General features: G+C 46.5%; 1 protein-coding gene across 2 annotated transcripts in view; it reads right to left on the reverse strand.

Moving 5' to 3' along the window:
- Nucleotides 1-22302, reverse strand: part of LOC144668517 (uncharacterized) — a 63606-nt gene that overhangs the window by 8024 nt on the left and 33280 nt on the right. Inside the window, exons 2-5 of one of the 2 annotated variants that reach the window (XM_078530611.1) lie at nucleotides 21647-21697; nucleotides 8218-8297; nucleotides 6487-7320; nucleotides 793-973 (exon numbers count right to left, since the gene is read on the reverse strand). In XM_078530611.1, the coding sequence (XP_078386737.1) occupies nucleotides 793-973; nucleotides 6487-7320; nucleotides 8218-8297; nucleotides 21647-21697 (1146 nt within the window). The remainder of the gene's footprint in view (nucleotides 1-792; nucleotides 974-6486; nucleotides 7321-8217; nucleotides 8298-21646; nucleotides 21698-22302) is intronic. The other variant, XM_078530612.1, reaches the window with a different exon arrangement.

The raw sequence follows: 22302 nt of genomic DNA on the forward strand, positions 1-22302 counted from the left end.
GATGGTGGTGTAGTGGTAACACTACAGAGCACAGCAGATCACCACAATATGCGAGAACTAGCTGGGGTGTAGTGAAGGGATCCACCAGACCTCTCCAGGTATCTGAACCTCATCTTCAGAAGCACTATGGTCTGCTCAATGGATGATCACATTGTCCTTTGGCTGTGGCTGGTGTTGTATCCCTCCTCTGCATCTGTATTTGGCTGCTGTACAGGTGTAAGTAGTCACATCTTCAGTGAGTATCCCTTATCACCTAGTACTCAGCCTTGAGGGCTATCCAGAGGCCCAGACTAATCCTCTGGGGACACGAGTTCAAATCCCACCAAGGCAGCTGGTGGAATTTAAATTCAATTAACAAAAAGTCCGGAACTGAAAACTCCTTTCGGTAATGGTAACCATGAAACTATGGTTAATGGTTGTAAAAACTCATGTTTGTTTTAATTAATGTCCTTCAGAGAAGGAAATCCGCCATCCTTACCCAGTCTGGCCTACATGTGACTCCAGACCCACAGCAATGGGGGGTTGACCCTTAACTGCCCTTTAAAATGGCCTACTCAGTTCAAAGGGCAATTAGGGATGGGCAACAAATGCTGGCCTTGCCAGCGACGCCCACATCCCAGGAAGGAGTAAATTTTTAGAACCATCTTCTGAATTTCCCTATTCAGTTTCTTGTTGACTATCTTATGTTAATGGTCCCCATATTTGGACTGCAAGTGGAAGATATGGTGGAGATCTAGCTACCTCTGATTAGCTCCCCCATTTACTCAGCAATGTGCTTCATTTCATACATACTTTCCTCAGTGGTTTTAATTTGGTTTCCATGATGAACTCATATTTGCAGAGCTCACAACAGCGGGTATCTGAACTCTTGATCCACTGCTGCAGACAGGTTTGGTGTACATATCGGAGGCTCCCAGTGCAGTGACAGGGCGTAATGAGGGGGCCTTCATCATCTCCTTCACAGTGACATATTCTGAATAAAAATAAAGCCAATTAGTCACAATCTGCAGCAAGCCAAAGATGCACCAGAATTAAAATTGGCTTCACTAATTAACCAAAGTAGCAGCTTCTCAGGTCAGCCAGCACTACACATCGATTTCCCCTAAACATAGCTTCATCTATCTCGGCTATAACAGGAGCACAAACTATAACCTGCAGGGATAGCATAGTGGCAAGTACTGGGCAATCTTTATCTACAAGAGCTTTTGGGAAAAGTGGTCAATTTTTCAAAATGAATATTCCACGGTCTCGTTACACGGTCTCCAAATTGGTTTCGTACAAGTTTTGGAAACGGACTTAAAGCAAGAGTTGAGTCATTGTTTTTTGCGGAACTGAACTCACTGAGGAATATGGTGTAGTTGCAACTTACGGTGGAAGAGATTGAGATCGGGAGGGAAGAATAAAGGGAGGGGGTGTGTGAAAAGGGGGAAGGGGGCTTCCCTCAGAACAAATCAAATGGCCTCACCCAAAAGTGCAGGCCAGGGGGTTCAAAGCACACAGCCAACCCACGACTACCACATGCTACATCACGGTTTTCCTGTCCCACTGTTCCGATTTCCCTGGAGGACTTCCTTTCTGGGTGAAGTCGTATTTAAATCGACAAAATAAAAAGGAGAATGACTTACAAGAATTCCCAACTGATGCCCATGGCCTTGGCATTTCCCTTCCCAGGTCCTCTTGGACACAATTCCCTTGGAAAATGCCAGGATCGCTTTAAGTTGGGGCGAGATGCCCCATTCCGGCTTGAGTTTTGGGACCCGACGTCAGGAGGTTTCTAAAAACTCAACCCATGCCTCGATTTGCAGGCAGTTCAAAAACATTGAGGGGAAAAGTGCACCTCCCGGTCCTCCTAAAATGTACTTCCCGGCTCTCATTTGCCCCTCCCTATTCTTCCGGGCAACAAAGCCATCCATCACCACACGCCTGACTGCACGGGTGACAAGAGGAGGATGAGGCTTCACAGGGCCATTTCCCGCCTTCACCCAGCTAGCTCAATTCCTGTATCGCCTGGAGGCTTTATCCGGTTGGAGTCAGTTCGGTTTAAGACTTTCTTCAGGCTCCTCATTGTTTCTGCTAATGCCCCTCCCTGTCATAATGACCGTCTGAAGTAGAACTTGGCGTTTGGACAAGTCTCCATTACTGCACGGAGTGAAACGCTGCCCTGACACACGAAACCCCCCCATTCCGGTGACGAGCACCCAATGTGAAGACACACACACAGTGCCCGGGGAGGGGCCTGCAACGAACACTTAACCATATTAAAAATCTTAAGCTGGTCACTCCTTTTAAATATTTACACTGGGCTCCAGCCCAGAAACAAAAATAGTGAATTAAAAATAAACAACTTTGGTCAGGATTAGAAACAAACTCAAACATGTGCAATAACAATATTCAAACTTCTGTGCCTAACCGTACAGCATTCTTTTGGAAATTTCGAATCTGCACCATGGGGTAAGAAGGGGCTTTTGGGCATCAGCACCGGGAACATCAGTGAGACTATGTGCATAAAACCCATCAAATGGGACAGTGGCATCGGACTATCAGCAGCAGGATGTCAAGTCCTGTCTCTCCCCTCCCCACTTCTGAGGGGACCTCAGGGCTACATTGCATGTATGTGAATGCACGGAGTCTAGTTAATAAAACTGGGGAGTTACAGGCGCAGGTTGCCCTATGGGATTATGATGTTGTGGCGCTAACAGAGGCCTGGCTTAAGGAAGGGCAGATCTGGGTGTTAAATATTCCTGGTTACAAGATGTTCAGAAAAGATAGGAAAGGGAAAAAAGTCAGAGGGGTGGCATTTTTGGTTAAGGAGACTATCGCAGAACTAGAAAGAGGATGTGTCAGAGCATTCAAGGACAGAATCTATTTGGCCAGAGCTAAGGAGTAAGAAAGGTACAATTCCATTGCTCGGTGTAATATATAGATCACCAGGAAGGATATAGAGGAACAAATCTGCAAGGAAATTACAGACAGGTGTAAACACCATAGCGTCATTAGAATAGGGGACTTCAATTACCTGTATGTAGACTGGGATAGTGGTAGTGTAAGGGGCAGTGAGGGACAAGCATTCCTAGATTGTGTTCAGGAGAATTTCCTACAGCAGTCTGTGTCCAGTCCAACAAGAAAGGAGGGCTGATAGAGCTGGGTTCTTGGGAATGAGGTGGGCCAAGTAGATCAAGTGACGGGAACATTTACAGGGCAGCGGTCATTATATCACAAGTGTTGACAGAGGAGGAAGCTCAGTCACTGGAAGGATTTCAAATTGATAAGGAGGAGGTATTGGATAAACTCTCGGTACTTAAAGTTGATAAGGCACCGGGACTGGATGAGATGCATCCAAGAATATTGACGGAAGTGAGAGTGGAAATTCCAGAGGCACTGGCAATAATCTTTCAATGTTCCCTGGATTCGGGGGAGATGCTAAAGGACTGGAGAATTGCAAACATTACGCCCTTGTTCAGAAAAGGTTGTAAAGATCTGCCCTGCAGTTACAGACCAGTCAGTTTAACTTCAGTGATGGGAAACTTCTAGAAACAATTATTCGGGGTAGAATTAATAGCCACGTGGAAAAATATGGATTGATTTGGAAGAGCCAGCATGGATTTGTTAAAGGAAAACCGTGTCTAACCAACTTGCTGGAGTTTTTTGAAGAGGTAACAGAGATGGTTGGTAAGGGCAAGGCCATTGATGTGGTGTATATGGACTTCCAGAAGGCATTTGATACAGTGCCACACAACAGACTTGAGGAAAGTTAGAAGGTCATGGAATAAAAGGGACAGTAGCAACGTAGATACAAAATTGGCTGAGGAATAGGAAACAGACAGAAATGGTTAATGGCTATTTTTCCAACTGAAAGGAGGTTTGTAGTGGAGTTCACCAGGTGTCAATATTGGGACATGATATAGACCTTGTTGTGCAGGGGACAATTTCAAAGTTTGCAGGTGACACAAAACTTGGGAGAATTGTAAATAGTGAGGAGGACAGTGTAGAACTTCAAAAGGACATTGACACATTGGTGGAATGGGCAGATAGGTGGCAGATGAAGTTTAATGCGGAGAAGTGTGAGGTAATACACTTTGATACAAAGAATGTGGGGAGACAGTATAAAATAAAGGATACTATTCTAAAGAGTGTGCAGGGGCAGAGTCACTTGCGTGTATATGTACAAAAGTCATTAAAGGTGGCAGGACAGGTAGAGAGAGCTGTTTCTAAAGCATACAGTATTCTAGGCTTCATTAATAGGGGCATAGAGTATAAGAGCAGGGAGGTTATGATGAACTTATATAAGACACTGGTTAGACCTCAGCTGAAGTATTGTGTACAGTTCTGGGTGCCACACTATAGGAAGGATGTGAACACATTGGAGAGAGTGCAGAAGAGGTTTACGAGAATGGTTCCAGGGATGAGACACTTCAGTCATGAGGAAAGATTGGAGAAGTTGGGCCTGTTTTCCTTGGAGAGGGGAAGGCTAAGAGGAGACTTGATAGAAGTTTTCAAAATCATGAGGGGTCTGGACAGAGTAATTAGGGAGAGACTGTTACCGCTCGTAAACAAATTGAGAACCAGAGGGCACAGTTTTAAAGTGTTTTGCAAAAGAAGCAAACGCGAGGTGAGAAAAAACATTTTCACACAGCGAGTATTTAGGGTTTGGAATGCACTGCCTGGAAGTGTGGTGGAGGCAGGTTCGATCGAGGCATTCAAGAGGGCTTTGGATGATTATTTAAATAGAAACAATGTGCAGGGCTACGGGGAAAAGGCAGGAGTTTGGCACTAAGTTAAAATGCTCAGAGAGCCGGTACAGACACGATGGGCCGAATGGCCTCCTCCTACACCATAACAATCCTGTGATTCCACTGATGTGGAAGATCCAAACCTAAGGGAAGAAGTGTGACCTCTTCAAAACAGGAGGTGGGCGGACGCCATGGTGATCGTTTGGTTATTACCGCCAATGTCGACTCTATCCAGCAAAGCAAATGTGAGTCGAACTATGACCCCACCCCCATCCTCTTTACCTGACTCAGGGCCTTTGCAATCCTGCTTACAACTGCATTGAGTGTACAGCACAGAAACAGGCCATTCCACCTAACAGATCCATTCCGGGTACTTATGCTCCACAACAGCCTGTCAGCGTGTCCTATTCCCCTCTCCTGCACGTTTCTATCTAGATCACCCTTAAATGCTTCGAAACCATTCAGCTCAACTACTTCCTGTGCTAGCGAGTTCCACATTCCCACCAATCTCTGGGTAAAGAGTTCATCTTGACTTCTCTATTGGATTTATCGGTGACTGTCTTAATATTTATGGCCCCTAGTTTTAGCCTCCCCCCATCTGGCTCTACCTCATCAACTAAGAGCCCATTTCGGGTTGGGTATGGTTGCAGCACAGGCCATGGGGGGGGGTCGATAGACTTTGTGAGGTCTCCATTCTTCCCTCAGATCTGACGCTAGCTGTGCTGAAAATTTAGTAAACACTTATCCACCTCATTTGTCCTGGTGTGAGTTATTTTCTTCAGGGAGTCATTAGCACTTTGTCACGCTGCTGCTTCTACTGAACAAAGGCTGAAAAAACAGCCTCAAACACAGGTGACGAGGCCAATGTTGTCCTCATTGAACAAGGTCTCGGACTTGACCTTGACATTGTGCCCGAGTGAAACAGGGCAGTGATGCAGCTGCCCATTACACATCTCGACGACACAGGAAATAAAAATCCACAGGAGATATAAAGTGGTGGCGTCACTGAACAATCACTAGTTTAACACATTGGCACAAGGTTGACATTTCCCATATCCCCCTCCACACCCCACCCCCATCACCCTCTCCAAAGCAGAAATAAACAACCTGAAAAAAGCCAAAGAAAAGTAGGTCAAAACTGTTGAGGCCCCTGAGGTGTAGGAGGGAAAAGAAATATGGGAGGCCTCAACTCACAAACACTGACGGTCAAAGGTCAGAAAACCCTGACCTTCAAATTGGAGGCAGTGATTGGTGCACAAAGGGATGGTCGTATTAAAATGCAAAAATATCTCAATTCATCGAGGCAAAACTCCTGCTACGTCTGATCGATTATCTTCATTCTCTTAAGATGCACAGAACCACCAACTAAACCTTTATCACCTTCTGTAGGGACACGGCAAAGGATATTAACAAAGTGCCAGCAGTCTCAAATCACCTGAAGACAGTTCCCTTAAATATTGAGGCATTTACATGTTGGATTCCGGATATGTGCTTAATTTGATTCTCAGGTTTCTTTCTTTCTTTGTAAAATCTAAAACTTTTAAAGATCTAGAAGAGTGTCTTAATTTCATAAGTAAAGGGGCACCAGTCAGTCAGCACTTGCAAAAGCAAACTTCTACAAAGCAATATGTAATGGTGCAGCAAATCACTGACAGGAACAGGGTAGCACAGGGAGAGACGCAGAGGGTTTACAACTTACGGAGACACTAAGAGAATCAAGGGGGCAATGGGAGGGGCTATTATTTGAAGAACCAACCTGCACACTTCCCAGGATGGTGATAGAGGGGACGAGGGGCACCATTTTAAAGACGTTAAAGAAGGCTGTTCAAGATCACTGTCTCCTTCAAATGAGCAAAGGGGAGCGCGTTGGTCTTCATCATTTACTTCCAAGTGAAGAGCTTTGGTTGCAGAATCTTCTTCAAAGACATCATCATCCCCAATGTCCTCGGAGCAGAAGGAATCGCTAGATAATTTTGTGACAGGCAAACGAGCACCGCTCTCCTCTGGTTCATGAAGGGTCTTTAGAGTGCAAACACTTGAGGCATGCGATGAAGGGAAGAACAAGCGATACAGGTATGACATCCTACTGCTTTGCTCACCTTCACTCACTGCGACCTCAACAACACAGAGACCATCTCTAGTCCCAGGGCTGTTTGAGGGACCAGAGGCAAAGGGCAGCATCTGCGAACTTAGGCTATATCTCCTCGGCTTGTAATAATGCTCTCGCTTTTTACTGGGCTGCAGTTTCCTTGATCTGGAGCTCTTCCCTAGGAGCGGAGTTAGCTTTCCATCAGAGCACGTCCTGTCAACAAAACTCAGGCCGCTCCCTGACCGGTCAGGCTTCACATGCACATCGTTGAGGGACTTGGAGTGTTTGACCTCTCCATTGTCTGCGGTGCGCCTCCCAGGCCAAAGGAGTTGCGCCAATTCCTCTCCGAATGAGCTCCTCTTCCTTGGTCTTGGTGTCGCGTCTTGACATATGGTGGTGGCCCCGAGAGTCAGCGAGGAGCTGCTTTTGGGGCTATTCAGAAGGACAACTGCAGTCTGCACTGGACTGTGTGCCACACGCCCACAAGGAATTGCATCTGAACTGCATGCAGGGAAAGCAGGGATCGTGAACAAATAGGAGAGGTAGGAAAAGAAGAAATGAAGATAACTCAGGACATATCATATTTACACTTAAGAGGCCAGCTGGGCCAAAGTCACTCGTGGAACTTTTAATCAACCGTTGGCAACACAAGAATGGGGAGAAGCACCACTATACATTATGCAAAAATAAAACACACACAGTTTGAAAGGGATTACCCAAAAAAAAACATCGGTACGCCCGCCAACGGACTCCACCCTTCTCACGGGGGTGCCGAGACACGTTATGGTACAGTCCAGGCCGTAGGGGCGCGAGCGATTGTCATCTTACTTACTTACCGGTGAGCTGGGGCTTTGAGACTATTCAGCTGTTGAAGCACCACTGCCAATGCTGATATCTGCACAGGTATAACTTCTAACTTCTGGATTAATGAGAGAGGAACGTTGTTTTCTAATCACCCATCTCCCACTACCACCCCCCCCCCCCCACTTCCAATCTCATTGAGGCCAATTGGAAAGCCCCTAATAATATCATGATTGAGTATAATTAGACCCAGGTCAGGTGAGGTGTCAGCTGTGGCTCAGTTCATAGCACCCTCGCCTTTGAATCAGAAGCTTGTGGGTTCATGTCCCACTCCCGGAAACCAAGAACTGTGAATGTACTCGAAAGAGTTACAATCTGTGACTGTTGATAACTCGAAAGAGTTACTGAGTCTGGAATGATTACGGCCTACACAGCATCAGTGGGTACTTCAAACAGCAACTCATCCAGTGGACGCTCAGATGTGGTGGGGGCTGGGGAGGTGGGGGGCAGGAGACGAACCCCAGAATATTAACGGGGTTAACTTGACGAAGGAAGGAGCAAGTCTCATAGAAAAAGGTTTTCTCGCGCACGTATTACCTGCAGATATCCTGATCCGAGGGACTGACCGAGGTCTGGGAGAAACTGCGAGGAGTCGTCACTGAGGTCGGGCTGCCAACCTGTCATCACACCATACAAATCACGTTACCAAAGCTACGGCAGTCGCTCTCATCACTGCAGCACAGTCAAGACGCACAACAGGGCAATCGCCCAGCACCCCCGTTAATAAAGATCATCAAGCTGTACCCAAGCTACCCCGGCGTTCTGGATTAAAGCACGGTTGCCAATTCTTCACGGACGTATTGCTGATGGTTTGATCACAATCCTCCACCTCCGGCCTACTTGGTCAACCAGCCATTGAACCCACCCAGAAGGAAAAAAAAACAGTAAAAACTGGGAATTTAGAATACTGGTCCAAACTGTTTTTGTTTTTTCCTTCTGGGCCATCTCCAGTACTTTTATCATGGAAATGTTCAAAGAAAATTTGAATTTAATAAAAGGAAGCAAATTTAAAAGTAATTTTCAACAGGGAATTGGATAACTATTTGAAAAAGGCCCAACTTGCCGGGTCAATGGAGTGTGGCAGCGGTGGGGAGGTTGGGAATGGGGCTAATTGAATAGCTCTATCAAAGAGCTAGCATGGGCACAATGGGCTGAATAGCCTCTGCGTTGTTAAAATTCTATAAAAACCCGAGGAAAACAACATTTTTAATACTCCTCCGATTTTTTTCTCCTGGGTGCTGCCTGCGGCTGTGTCCTGAAGATTAATCTTTGAAGTCCTGAAGCACATTAGCGAGAGGCCTCGCAATCTTGGTTCAGGAAAATTAAAAACATGAGCTGGGTGGAAATCGGATGTGAGCAAATGCTGGCAAAAAAAATAGGGCCGATAGGGCTTGTGATCAGAAAACCTCAATTGCATTTAATCAGAAATATCTAATACTCTAATATATAAGCACGTAACCGTCTCTACAAAATATCATTCCAAATAAGACCAGCTTATATTATACTCACACACACACTCCTTCCTGTTCAACTCGTAACAAGATAGAGATTAAACCGTGTGCTTCAAGCAGTGGGGTCCATTGAGAAAATATAGACTCAGGGAGGATTCAGATGCCCCTCCTAAATAATATTTCACCTCTTGTTGGCAGAGGCCCTCAACCCAGCAGCCAGATGCCCTTGGATCAAATGGGCAATCACCAAACAATTCCCCGGCACACGGCTGCCTCTTACTGGCAACCACCTTTCTCAGGTCCAGCAGCTTGACAGTATCTCTCAAGGTCCAGCCTGCACAGGGCACAGGACTCATGATCCACCAGTTCTTGTAGACTCCCCCAAGTCATCAGTGTTCTTGGCACACTCGCACCCCACCAAAATATGAACCACCTTTTTTTTTAAACGTCTTACCGTGGCTCTAGTGCTGTAGGAATCACACTGCACCACACACACTGCACAACACGCATTCACCACGCAACACTCAAGTTTCCATCACACCATCCAATTTATTCATTCTCGGGATACGGGCATCGCTGGCATGTTAATATTTGTTGCCCTTCCCTATTGTGCCAAGGGGGGTGATGGTTGGTCACCTTCTACTTGGACTGTTGCAGTTTGGTTTTTTTTTAATATATTCATTCATGGGATGTGAGCATTGCCTTTGAGAAGGCGGTGGTGAGCTGCCTTCTTGAGCCGCTGCAGTCCATGTGGTGTAGGTACACCCACAGTGCTGTTAGGAAGGGAGTTCCAGGATTTTGACCCAGCGACAGTGAAGGAACGGCCGATATGTTTCCAAGTCAGGATGGTGTGTGAATTGGAGGGAAAGTTTCAGGTGGTGGTGACTGGGAGTAGCTCAACTGGGGCCAGTTCCAATTCCCACTTAAAACTGGACCTATTGACAACTGATTTTTCCACATGCACCTGCTGCCTTTATCTTTCTCACTGGTAGAGGTTGTGGGTTTGGAAGGTGCTGTCGAAGGAGCCTTGGTGAGTTGCTGCAGTGCATCTGGTAGTCGGTACACACTGCTGCCATTTGGTGTGGGAGTGAATGTTTTAAGGTGGTGAATGCTGCTTTGTCCTGGATGGTGTCAAGCTTCTCAAGTTCTGTTGGAGCTGCACTCACCCAGGCAAGTGGAGAGTATTCCTGACTTGTGCCTTGTAGACGGTGGGCAAGCCTTAGGGGTCTGGAGGCGAGTTACTCACTGCAGAATTCTCAGGCTCTGACCTGCTGTTGTAGCCACAGTATTTATATGGCTGGACCAGTTCAGTTTCTGGTCAACGGTAACCCAGGGATGCTTGATAGTGGGGTGTTCAGCAATGGTAATGCAGTGCAGCAGTCAGATACAATTGAGTGGTTTGCTTCAACAGGCAATTAAGTCCACATTAGTGTGGGACTGGAGTCACATACGGACCCAGACTAGGTAAGAGCTGCGGCTTTTCTTCTCCGAAGGATACTGGTGAACCAGTTGGATTTTAATGACAGCTTCACGGTGGCTTTTACTGATACTCGCTTTCTATTTCCAGCCTGTACTGTAGAACTGAGTTCAAATTCTCAACAGTCATGGAGAGATCTGAACTGCAGTTCTCTGGATTACTAGCCAAGTAACACAGCCATGATACAACGCCCCTTTCTACCACATTGCAATGTTAGTTCAACCTACAAAGTTCTTCTATAGCAACAAGCTGCCTTTTTAAAATCCTAATTATTAACTAAACAGTTTCACTTTTTAAACAGCACATTGATTGAGACAGGAACAGGTTGGGCTGCCTTACACCATTAGGCAGTGAATAACTACAATACCACCTCCTCACATCTCTTGACACCACCCCCCCACCATCCAAAATTCAGCCGTATTTTCTTTTAACTTTTTTACTTGTTCATGGGATGTGGGTGTCATTGGTTAGGCCAGTATTTATTGCCCATCCCTAATTGCCCTTGAGAAGGTGGTGGTGAGCTGCCTTCTTGAACCGCTGCAGTCCATGTGGTGTAGGTGCCGTTAATGGAGGGAGTTCCAGATTTTGACCAAGCGACAATGAAGGAACGGCGATATATTTCCAAGTCAGGATGGTGAATGACTTAGAGGGGAACTTGAAGGTGGTGATTGTTCCCATCTGTCTGAGCCTTAATTATACAAAAGCAAAATACTGCAGATGCTGGAAATCTGAAATAGAAGCAGGAAATGCTGGAAATATTCAACACTTCTGGCAGCATTTGTGGAGAGAGAAAACATCGTTCTTCTAGGTGGTAGAGGTTGTGTGTTTGGATGGTGCTGTTGGTGGCGCCTTGAGTTGCTAAGTGCATCTTGTAGATGGTACACAGCTGCCACTGTGAGTCAGTGGTGGAGGGAGTGAATGTTGAAGGTGGTGGATAGGGCAACTTATCTGCAACTTGAGGCATACCAGGAGGCTTGGAAAGGGCTGTTTGTTGGGGTGATTCTGTCACAACCTCAAGAGCCGTTAGCATCAACAACTCGCTACATCAGTATATCAAGCACAACACAACCCCAGATTCACCACTGCAGGCTCCTTAAAGGAAGGAGGGACAGAGGGAACATAACAAGGCAGCAGTAAATGATATGGCCCCTCAAACCTACTCCGCCATTCAATATGATCATGGCTGATTTGGGCTTCAATTCCACTTTTCCCACCCGTGCCCCATATCCCTGGATTCCGTGAAAGATCAAAAATCTCTACCAGCATTGAATATATTCAATGGAGCATTCACACCTCTCTCTGGCTAGACCATTCCAAAGATTCACAACCCTCAGAGTGAAGACATTTCCTCTCATCTTAGTCCTAAGCGGTCAACTCCTTCTCCTGAGGCTGTGCCACCCTGATTCTCTCAGTGCCTATGCTGAGAGTATTGTGGAGGCAGATTCAATCGAGGCCTTCAAGAGAAAAACTTGCAGGGCGATGGGAGAGCGGGATGAGGCGAGTTGCTCTTGCGGAGAGCCGACAGAGACATGACAGGCCAGACAGCCTCCTCCTGTGCTGTAACCATTCTCTCATTCTACCAAGTCCCTTCAGAATCTTGAATGAGATCTCATTCATCTAAACTTGAGAGAGTATAGGCCCAATTTACGCCGCATCTCGTCATTAAAGAACCCTCTCATCGCAGAGGCCAATCTAGTGATCGTTCTCTTACTGCCTCCAAGGCAAGTATATCCTTCCTTAAATATAGAAAAATATGCAAACCTGCACACAGTGCTCTAGGTGTGGTCTCACCAAATCCCTGTACAATTGTAGCAAGACTTCTTTATTCCCATACTCCAATCCCCTTGCAATAAAGGTCAACATGCCACTTGCCCTCCTAACTGCTTGTTGTACCTGCTAACTTCTGTACCTTGAACGAGTACATTCCAGTCTCTCTGAATATCATTTACAAGTTTCACGTCTTTTTAAAAATATTCTGCTTTGCTATTCTTACGACCAAACTGAATAACCTCACGCTCACCTACATTATACAGCACCTGCTGCCTTGTTCCACACTCACTTAACTTGCCCATATTTCTTTGCAGCCTCTTTGTGTCCTCCTCACACCTAGCTTTGTATCATCAGCAAACTTGGATGCATTACTCTCGGTCTCTTTCTAGGTGGTAAATAGCTGAGGCCCCAGCACTGATCCTCGCAGCACTCCACTAGTCACCGCCTGCCAACTTGAAAATGTCACGTTTATCCCATGCTCTCTGCTTCCTGCTGATTAACCAACCCTCTACCCATGTTAATATATTACTGCCAGCTCCATGAGCCCTTACCTTGGATTTCAAGGTTTTGTGTGGGACCTTATAAAATGTCTTCTGGAAATACAAGTGCACTACATCTACCGGTTCCCCTTTATCTATCCGACATCCTCAAAAGTCTCTAATAAATTTGCCAAGCACTATTTCCCCTTCGTAAAACCATGCTGATTTTTGTCTGATCTCACACTGCTTTTCTAAGTTAAGGCTTCCTTCACAACAGATTCCAGCATTTTGCCCCAACGGTTGATGTCAGGCTACCTGGCCTGTAATTCCCCGTTATCTCTCTCCCTCCTTGTTACGTTTGCCGACCATTCAAGAATCTAGGGAATTTTGCGAGATTAAAGCCAGCGCACCCGCTATCGCTGGAGCCACCTCTTTTATAATGCTGGGGTGTTAGCCATCAGCCCAAGGGGCCTGGTTGGCTTTTAGATCTCATGTTTCTCCAATACTTTTTCTCTGCTGATATTAATTACTTTTAAGTTCCTTAACTCTTATTAGTCTCTTGATTACCTAATCTCACCCGTTTAGTTTCCTTTCATTCAGTATCTGCACAGAAAATATTTTTGGAACAGTTGATGTTGGAAACATTACTACTGGAATTTCTGCTCAGACATTGTGCTTAACACATTCCCGGAACATGCATGATTAGGGGAGAACATCGGTGCATTACGAGGTGCTTCAAAGTGCTGCCCTCGGGTTGAAGCCCATTATGTCGATTAGATCAGAACCCAACTTTCCTTCCAGCAGCTGATGATTGGGCGATGATCCTATCGATGATACTTTGATATTCTATGTGGGAAGGGTGGGGACGTTAGAGTTGTCAACCCCCCCAGGATTGCCCTGGAGTAGAACCATAGAACACTACAGCACAGAAAACAGGCCATTCAGCCCTTCTAGTCTGTGCCGAAATATTATTCCACAAGTCCCATTGACCTGCACCTAGTCCATAACCCTCCAGACCTCTCCCATCCATGTATCTATCTAATTTATTCTTAAAACTTAAGAGTGAGCCCGCATTTACCACGTCAGATGGTAGCTCGTTCCACACTCTCACCACTCTCTGAGTGAAGAAGTTCCCCCTAATGTTCCCCCTAAACCTTTCCCCTTTCACCCTAAAGCCATGTCCTCTCATGTTTATCTCTCCTAATCTAAGTGGAAAGAGCCTACTCGCATTTACTCTGTCTATACCCCTCATAATTTTGTAAACTTCTATCAAATCTCCCTTCATTCTTCTACGCTCCAAGGAATAAAGTCCTAACCTATTTAATCTTTCCCTGTAACTCAACTCCTGAAGACCCGGCAACATCCTAGTAAATCTTCTCTGCACTCTCTCAATCTTACTGATATCCTTCCTGTAGTTAGGCGACCAGAACTGCACACAATACACCAAAGTTGGCCTCACCAATGTCTTATACAACCTCACCATAATATCCCAACTCCTATACTCAATACTTTGATTTATGAAGGCCAGTATGCCAAAAGCTTTCTTTACAACCTTGTCTACCTGTGACGCCACTTTCAGGGAATTATGTATCTGAACTCCCAGATCCCTTTGTTCCTCCGCACTCCTCAGTGCCCTACCATTTACTGCGTATGTCCTACCTTGGATGTAGTGTCCAGGAATTGAAAGTTAATCTGCAGAACACCACGGCTAGCTAACCCCGAGAGAAAAATCATAGCGGCGTCAATAAATGTCGTGTTTACTTTGAATGTTGTTAATTAAATATAAAAATATTGGAGGAGGTGGGGAGGGAAGAGGCCATTTTGACTGACAGCAAGAATCATCCAATCAGGTAAGGAAGAGGTTGTCCGCATTCCTGCCATTGGCTGCGCGCCACGAAGAAACGGCATGATCAGCCAATGGCAGGAGTGGGAGAACAGGGCAGTTGGAGGCGGGAGATCACGTGTTGATACCTCCTGGAAAACATTCAACTACAGATGGTAACTCTAGTGCGCACTGGCCTAGTACAATGGCATCCCATTTACTGCCCCTGAGCCCCTGTCACTCCAGTCAACACAGCTCTATAAGATAGTATTTCTTAATGTTCGGTTTGTCCTGTTTGAATTTTGGGAGCCTGGAACTGCTCTTAGGAGCGGAATTTTACACCAGTGGGATTTTACAGTCTCGCAAAAGTCAATGACCTGAAGAAGTCATACGGGTTCAAAACATTAACTCTGTCTCTCTCTCTCCACAAATGCCGTCAGGCCTGCTGAGTTTTTCCAGCATTTTCTGTTTTTATTCCAATGGACTTTTGAACGGCTTCCTGCATTTTCAGGCCTCGACGAGGCTGTAAAATTCCGCCCTAGTGGAATTTATTCCCACCAGTGGATAAAAAGAAAATTCTGATGGAGTTTTGTTTTTGTTGCCGTTTTGGTCCCCTTACCCTAGGAAGGAGATTATTGTCACGGTGGGGAGGGGAGTGCAACGACAGTTCACCAGACTTGTTCCCGGGATGGCGGGACTGTCCTGTGAAGAGAGATTGGGGAAACTGGGCCTGTGTTCTCTAGAGTTTCGAAGAACGAGAGGAGATCTCATTGAAACCTACAAAATACCTAAAGGGATAGACAGGGTAGATGCAGGTAAGATGTTTGCCCTGGTTGGGGAGTATAGAACGAGGGGACACAATTTCAAAACTGGGGGGAAGCCGCTTAGGGCCGAGATGAGGAGAGATTTTTTTTTTACTCAGGATTGTGAATCTTTGGGATTGTCTATCCCAGAGGGCCATGGAAGCTCAATCATTGAGTATGTTCAAAGCAGAGATTAACAGATTTCTAAATACCATTGACATAAAGGGATAGTGTGGAGAAAAAGGCATTGAAGTGGATGATCAGCCCTAATCATACTGAATGGCGGAGCAGGCTCGATGGGCTGAATGGCCTACTCCTGCTCCTATGTTCTTAGGGCACTAAGAGTTATCAGAAGCAGTGAGTTGAGAGATTATGCAAATTAACAGGAACAAAGGTTTAACTTTGATACAAGTCCTCCCACCTAAATCTCCATAGAAAATCCCCCGGTCCATGGAGATGAAAGAGTTAGATACCCATGGCCCAATGGAGTAATAGGGTAGAGCAGTGTAACGGTCATGTTAATAGGGATATTGTGGTAGTTTAGGGAGTAGGTACTGGTCTAGTAACTCGGACCTGAATGATTCCAGCGAGAAAGAGATCAAATCCCACCATGCCAGTGAGAGAATTCAAATTCAGGGTTAAATAAATGCAAAAATGTTTTAAAAGGCCCAGGTATCAGTAAACCTGTTAGGTCATCATTAAGACCAATCACCTGATTGCTCGGTCCAGCCAACGTGCGACTCCAGTCTCTCACCAATGTGACTGAATCATAGCGACCTCCCCCACAGGATCCTACTAATCATCCAGGACACAAGCAATGGGCAATAAATGGCACCCTTGACCACGATGCCCACATCCTGAACACGAATGAAAATACTTGAAGCCAGGAAGTCCCAAAGTCGGCCAAACTACAGCAATTGTTCATGTGTCAGGTCAATTATTGGACCAACCAAAGGCCTCAGGATTCAGGGTCAAGCTGAAGCTGGAGCTATGTTCGAGTTATAATTTTACTGGATGAGAAATTCAGTTGTGTAGTGTTATATCTGGTGGGTTACAAAGGCCTGCGTCAGTTTCTTGGGCCAGGCCGCACTGCTCGCCTCTTCCTGTGCTACCCACACGGTGCTGCTGGAGGATACCGGCACCCACAGAGTCCCTTCCCTGTGCTGAAAGACTTCAATTTGCTGCTCTCCTGACAGTGCACTGCCCAACTGGCCAATGTGGCGCCAAGATCCCAAATTTGGGCAACGACTGGGCACTGCTCAGGAACAAAAACCAAAGTGGGAATTTGCAACGTGGGTTCTGCAGTCGCGTTACTTAAAAGGACCAGGCATATTGAGGGCCGGGCAAGCTACGTTTTTGATATTGCAAATTTCTTGGGAGTGCTTCGGAGGGGCTTTGGTGCATTCTGCATTTGCACGGTGAGCGTTGCCTCTTCCTCACAGGCATGGCAGAAGACCAGGTGACCAGTGCAAACAAAAGGTGGAAATGGTTGTGGGGGCGGCAGTAGCTGTGCCTCGGTTGTTTGCAGCAGAGACTGTAGAGAGGACAAGATCTGCCCAAAACCCTCTGGAGCCAGGTTCCTCCATGCTCCTGGTCAGTGACAGGAGACTGTCTGACAGACCGGCCAATACACACAGAATTTCGCTGTGTATGCTCATCAGTGTTCTCCTGTATACCACCCGATCAAGATCCTCACCCGAGTCCTCTACAGAACTCATTTGCGGTCTTGACCTCTGGTGAGCTGGTAAATAGGTAAACCCCGGTCTGGCTGCAGCTGATTCATACCTGGTAATTCACCATGTGCTGATACTAACTCTCCAAGGTAAGAGCACTGCCAGTGTCTGAACTGGTGACTGCGCGGGGTCAGGTCGAGTGCAGGGTCTCTTCAGCAGTGCTGTGCTGTTGTTCCCTCCTCACCCGGGGCCTCCAGTGTCTGGGCAGGCGACAGCTCCTGGGTATCTGAAGGCAGGAACTCTGAAGGGGAAGGTTGTTGTGAGGGTAAGTGGATGGGATGGGAACCAAGAGGTCCGTGGTCACACCATTGGCAGCTGGGTCATCTTGCCAGATAGCAGGATGAGGGTGAGCTGGGAGTTGAGAAAGGGTACAAGGCAGGTCCATACCATCATCCTCAATGTTCGCAATGACCTTGGACGCTGCAGACCCCATCTCAGTCGCTCCCACGATATAGAGAATCATCTCCTCTGTCAGGTTCAGGAGACGGAGACTTCCTTGCCCCTGCTCGTTCTGCTCTGCTTTGCTCCCTTCTATTGTGTGCAGCCTGGCCCTGCAAGAGAGAAAGAGGGCAGAAGGGCAGTGGTTGGGTAACACTGGGCGATGTGCTGCCATGGCTGAATAACCACAGGCAAGCACAGGCAGCAAGAGGTGAGTGCGAGGCTGGCATCAGCGTATGGGTGAGGTGGAATATCTGGATGTCAAGCATGAGTCCCGAGTGCCAGGGAATGCTGGTGGGTGGGTGATGGGGATGAGGTGCATTGGGCATCTCGAGAGGTTGGTAATGTTCTTACCAATAATTGTATGTTGGGGAAGAATGAGCCTGACACTCGCCTGCACCTTAAATTAGGTTCATTTCCAAAGCAGCAAAGCAAAAGTCAGACTCTCCCAGATCCTCCTAGACACCCAGTGAACTGGTTTATATACTCTCGCAATGATTCCCTAATCATTCCCCAACTGGGGGCAGCCGTGCTTAATTACCAACTTAAAGGGGTATTCTATTGCAGCACAATTTCAACAGGTAGAGCAGCGGCTAGGAGATATCACGTCAAGATGCATTCATTGATATTGACCAGCCTTGTAATATCATTAGAATTCTTGTGGCACAGCTACCTCTGAACCAGGCACCAGGAGTTCATCAACCGCTCCAATTCCCTTGAGAACGGTCCTTGAGGATGTTCCTGCTTGGCCCATTGGTGTCTCTCCTCTGGCCCGCCTGCACGTCTCATGCCTCCAGCGGCAACATCCCATCACTCCGGATCCTTGTTGTGCAGTTTGCAAAAACTGACATTGCAGCAATCCTTTTGTGCAGCTTCCCCTGAAGAGGCAGCCTGCCTTCGAGAGCAGGTTACCTGTACCGGGTGGTCTGCAAACAATACAGCCGGACCTCCTGCTGAGCGCGGAGCTCACCAGCAGCATTAAATGGCAGAGGGCAGTGCCGGAGCCGCACCAGCTGGCACCAAAATCATTCAGATGAGGCTGGTACACAAATTTTGCACATTGCCCACCTTGATCTGAATGGACACAGACACCAGGGGGGGAGAAAGAATTGCGGAAACCCAATTACTGATGTTTAATCATTATTAGCCTACATGTTTAATCATTCATTCAAATTTATTTGTATCGCATGTTTATAATGAAGGAAACTTCCCAAAACACTTCACAGAAATGGGGTCAAGCTGAAGGAGGGAATATTAGCTTTATGCAAAGCTCAATCAAATTGTTTACAAAAACAAAAATAGCTGGAAAAAGTCAACAGGTCTGACAGCATCTGCGGAGAGGAACACAGTTAACGTTTCGAGTCCGTATGACTCTTCATCAGGACTCAACATACAAGTCATACAGACTCGAAACGTTAACCGTGTTCCTCTCCGCAGATGCTGTCAGACCTGCTGAGCTTTTTCCAGCTATTTTTGGTTTTGTTTCAGATTTCCAGCATCCGCAGTATTTTGCTTTTAATCAAACTGGTGGTGGGTTATGAAGGAGGAGAGAGTGGATGAAGAGTTGGAGGGGGTTTGAGCAGTGGATTCCACGCCATGGGGAATCTGGGCAGGTGAAGACGTGACTGCCCCTGGTGGGGCAAACAAAGTGGGGGATGCACCCAAGAGGCCAGAGTCAGAGGAATGGAGATTTTGGGGTGGGGCGGGGGGGGGGAAGGGTGCAAGGATTGGCAGACTGTAAGGCATCACTTTGAAGACTGTGCAGTCTTTAGATGGGGATTCACAGCGTAAGGAAGAATAGGCACGACATCCTGTGAGAGGAGGAGGAGAGATCTCCACCCCTCTGCCCTTCTCTCTCATGACTGCCGCTTGAAGTCAACAACATGCTAGCGTTGTAACCCAATTGGTTCAAAGTTCACTGCTTCCCTGCAGTTTCCTACTGGGAGAATGAAGCATTGGGATTAAAAAGAAAACACAATGCACTTCAAATACAGCGCATTTCGCTGCAGGCATTTGAACATCTGAGTATGGGAGAAAATCAGAACTAAGGTGTCAGGCGCTGTCTTCCACACTGATCTGACACAAGTTTTAAGAAGCATCTTTAAAGGAGAAGACGGAGGCGGAAAGGTTTAGAAAGGGAATCCTTTAGGGCCTAGGCAGCTGAGGGCATGGAGGAATGCATAGGCAGAGAGTGGGGCAGGGTGCACATCGGGAGATGGGGGTGGGGGTGGGAAATGGTAAAGGAAACCAAACTAAAAGGAAAATACCTCTTACAAACGTAAGACTCCTGATTGAACCACGTAGGCACCATTCTGTTCGTGGCCAATCCCATTAGCTACGGGGACTGTGTGACACGGTGCACAAGAGATTCTGAGCAGTAGCTCCTCCAAATCAATCTAAAAGTCGGATCTATTGATGCACAAGCTCAAGGTCCACCTACACAAGGCAGTTAGAGAATAGGTGATGACGTATTTCTCTGTGACATTCAAAACAAAATTATTTTTAAAGTGATTATGGTTCGAATGTGTGGAGGATATGAGGCCCTTGAGCTGAACAATGCTTGGACTCAATTCATAGATACAAATCTCAAATCCCTAGGGATTTTTCACCAGGTTTCGAGACCTTTTATTAATGAAGTATAATAGTTGGTTGGTTCTCTCACTGAATACAATAGTAATATGACCTTTAAAACGGATGCAGAAGGGGCTGCCGGTTTAACTCCCTTAGCTCTTCTGAACCATTTACCCAGCTTCCAGGAAATTCTGGGCAAATAGTCGGTGAGTTTATCTTCAGGTATTTAGGGGGCCTGGGAATGTAATGGTTGGGGTTTTTAGGCTGTGCCGGAAGTGGTCAGGCCCCCAGGCAAGGCTAGGCCCCAGGTTGCAGTCAGGCCTCAGGCCTCGATGTGGGTTCCGTGCTGTGCATGGTTAAACTCCAGACCACACACAGAAGAAAACCAGCAGGGTACAATGGTGTTGAGGTAATGTCACCGTCAGCTGATAAGCATGAGTTCATCAGCTTAGAATAAATCTGGAAATTATTTTTAAAGGAGCTGGTGTTGACACTGTTGCATAGTTGCGAACCTGATCGGTTCAGTAATGGCCTCCAAACTCACGTTCCTTAGCCAATCTGCCCTATCCATGACTCCACTCTCACACCGACTCTTTAACCGTGCCTGAAGTGAACAGCTAGACATGGGCAATAAATGCTGACCTTGCTTTGTGAGACCCAAATCCCAAGAGCGAATTAAAAAAAAGTTAATATCAACATCAAATCTGCTTTGGAAAGAAGATCAGAACAGAACGATCAAGTGTGTCAGGACAAGTGAACAAGCAGCTGTGTCTCCACAATGATTAATGCCCCATTTTAAACCAGTGGATGATAGGGAGCCCTGAGGAATCAGGGTATTAAATGGATTTCAGAACAAGGCAGGTGAATGGAGCTCAGATACAGGTCAGGCATGATCGAACTGGATACTGGAACAGGCTCTTTGATATCCCTGTGGAGGTTTTGGAAATAAATCCCCAGAATCGGCTGCCAGTGTGGGATTCGCGAGTTAGATTTACAGTGCGGGATCTGTCAAATCTAAAACTGAGAGCTGTAATTTATGCAAATTTCAGAAGTTGCACCTTTTCTGGTGTCACATCCCCACTTGCGACAGCAGTGATTAAATGGCCCTCTCTTAATTGTTTTAAATGCCACGGACAGTATTAATCAGCAATTATCTTTAATCCTCGGGAAGACCGCGGCAATCTGTGTGTCATGTCAATTAATCAGTGGAATTTTAACAAGCGGCTTCCATGCTGATGAGGATTGAGCCTTTTAATCCAAGGGAATAACAAACAGGAATCCAGCACAAGCGAAGCAGCTCAAGGCTGTACCAGCAACAACGATTTACAATAAAGTGACCTTAACTATCATCTTAGCAGCCTGAAAATGATCATTTCAACAGCAAGTACAAAGACCGGACTTCATCGGAAATTCTGGACGTACCTTTGAGATGTTGCTCGAGCGACTGGCAGAATGGCCCAGAGGCTTCTCATTCTGTAAGGGAAACGTGAGCCACATTATTCTTCTTAAAACGCTCCCGAGCTAAAACAACACTGGCAGCAACAGAAACAGACACAGACACTCTCTGCGAGGCAAGATTACCCGAACTTAAGGAAGGCCACCGTGAAGCCAATGATCTCCCCGGCTTGTGAGACGAAAGAGGACCCGCATTTGTGTGGCGCCTACCAGAACCTCAGGATGTCCCAAAAACAATTTCATTGCCAAGGAAGGTCCTTTGAAATGAGGTCACTTGTGATGCAAGAGATGCAGCAGCCAATTTGTGAAAGCAAACAGCAATATGATAATGATCAGGTAACCTGGTTTAGTGATCTTGCGTGAGGCATAACTATTGGCCAGAACACAAGGGAAACCACCCTCTCCCACCTTTTTTTTTTAAATTAGTACCGTGTATCCTTTACATCTACTCGGGGGAACATACAGTTATACATCACAGCTGGAAAGGCATCACCTCTGGCAGTGCAGCACTCCCTCAGTACTGGCACTGGGGTAACAGCTTAGGTTCTGTGCTGAAGTCTCTGGGGTGGGACTTGAACCCACGACCTTCTGGCCCAAGAGGTAAGATTGCTATCCGCTGATCT

Source organism: Cetorhinus maximus, chromosome 27 (genome assembly GCF_964194155.1).
Source record: "Cetorhinus maximus chromosome 27, sCetMax3.hap1.1, whole genome shotgun sequence".
Classification (NCBI taxonomy): domain Eukaryota; kingdom Metazoa; phylum Chordata; class Chondrichthyes; order Lamniformes; family Cetorhinidae; genus Cetorhinus; species Cetorhinus maximus.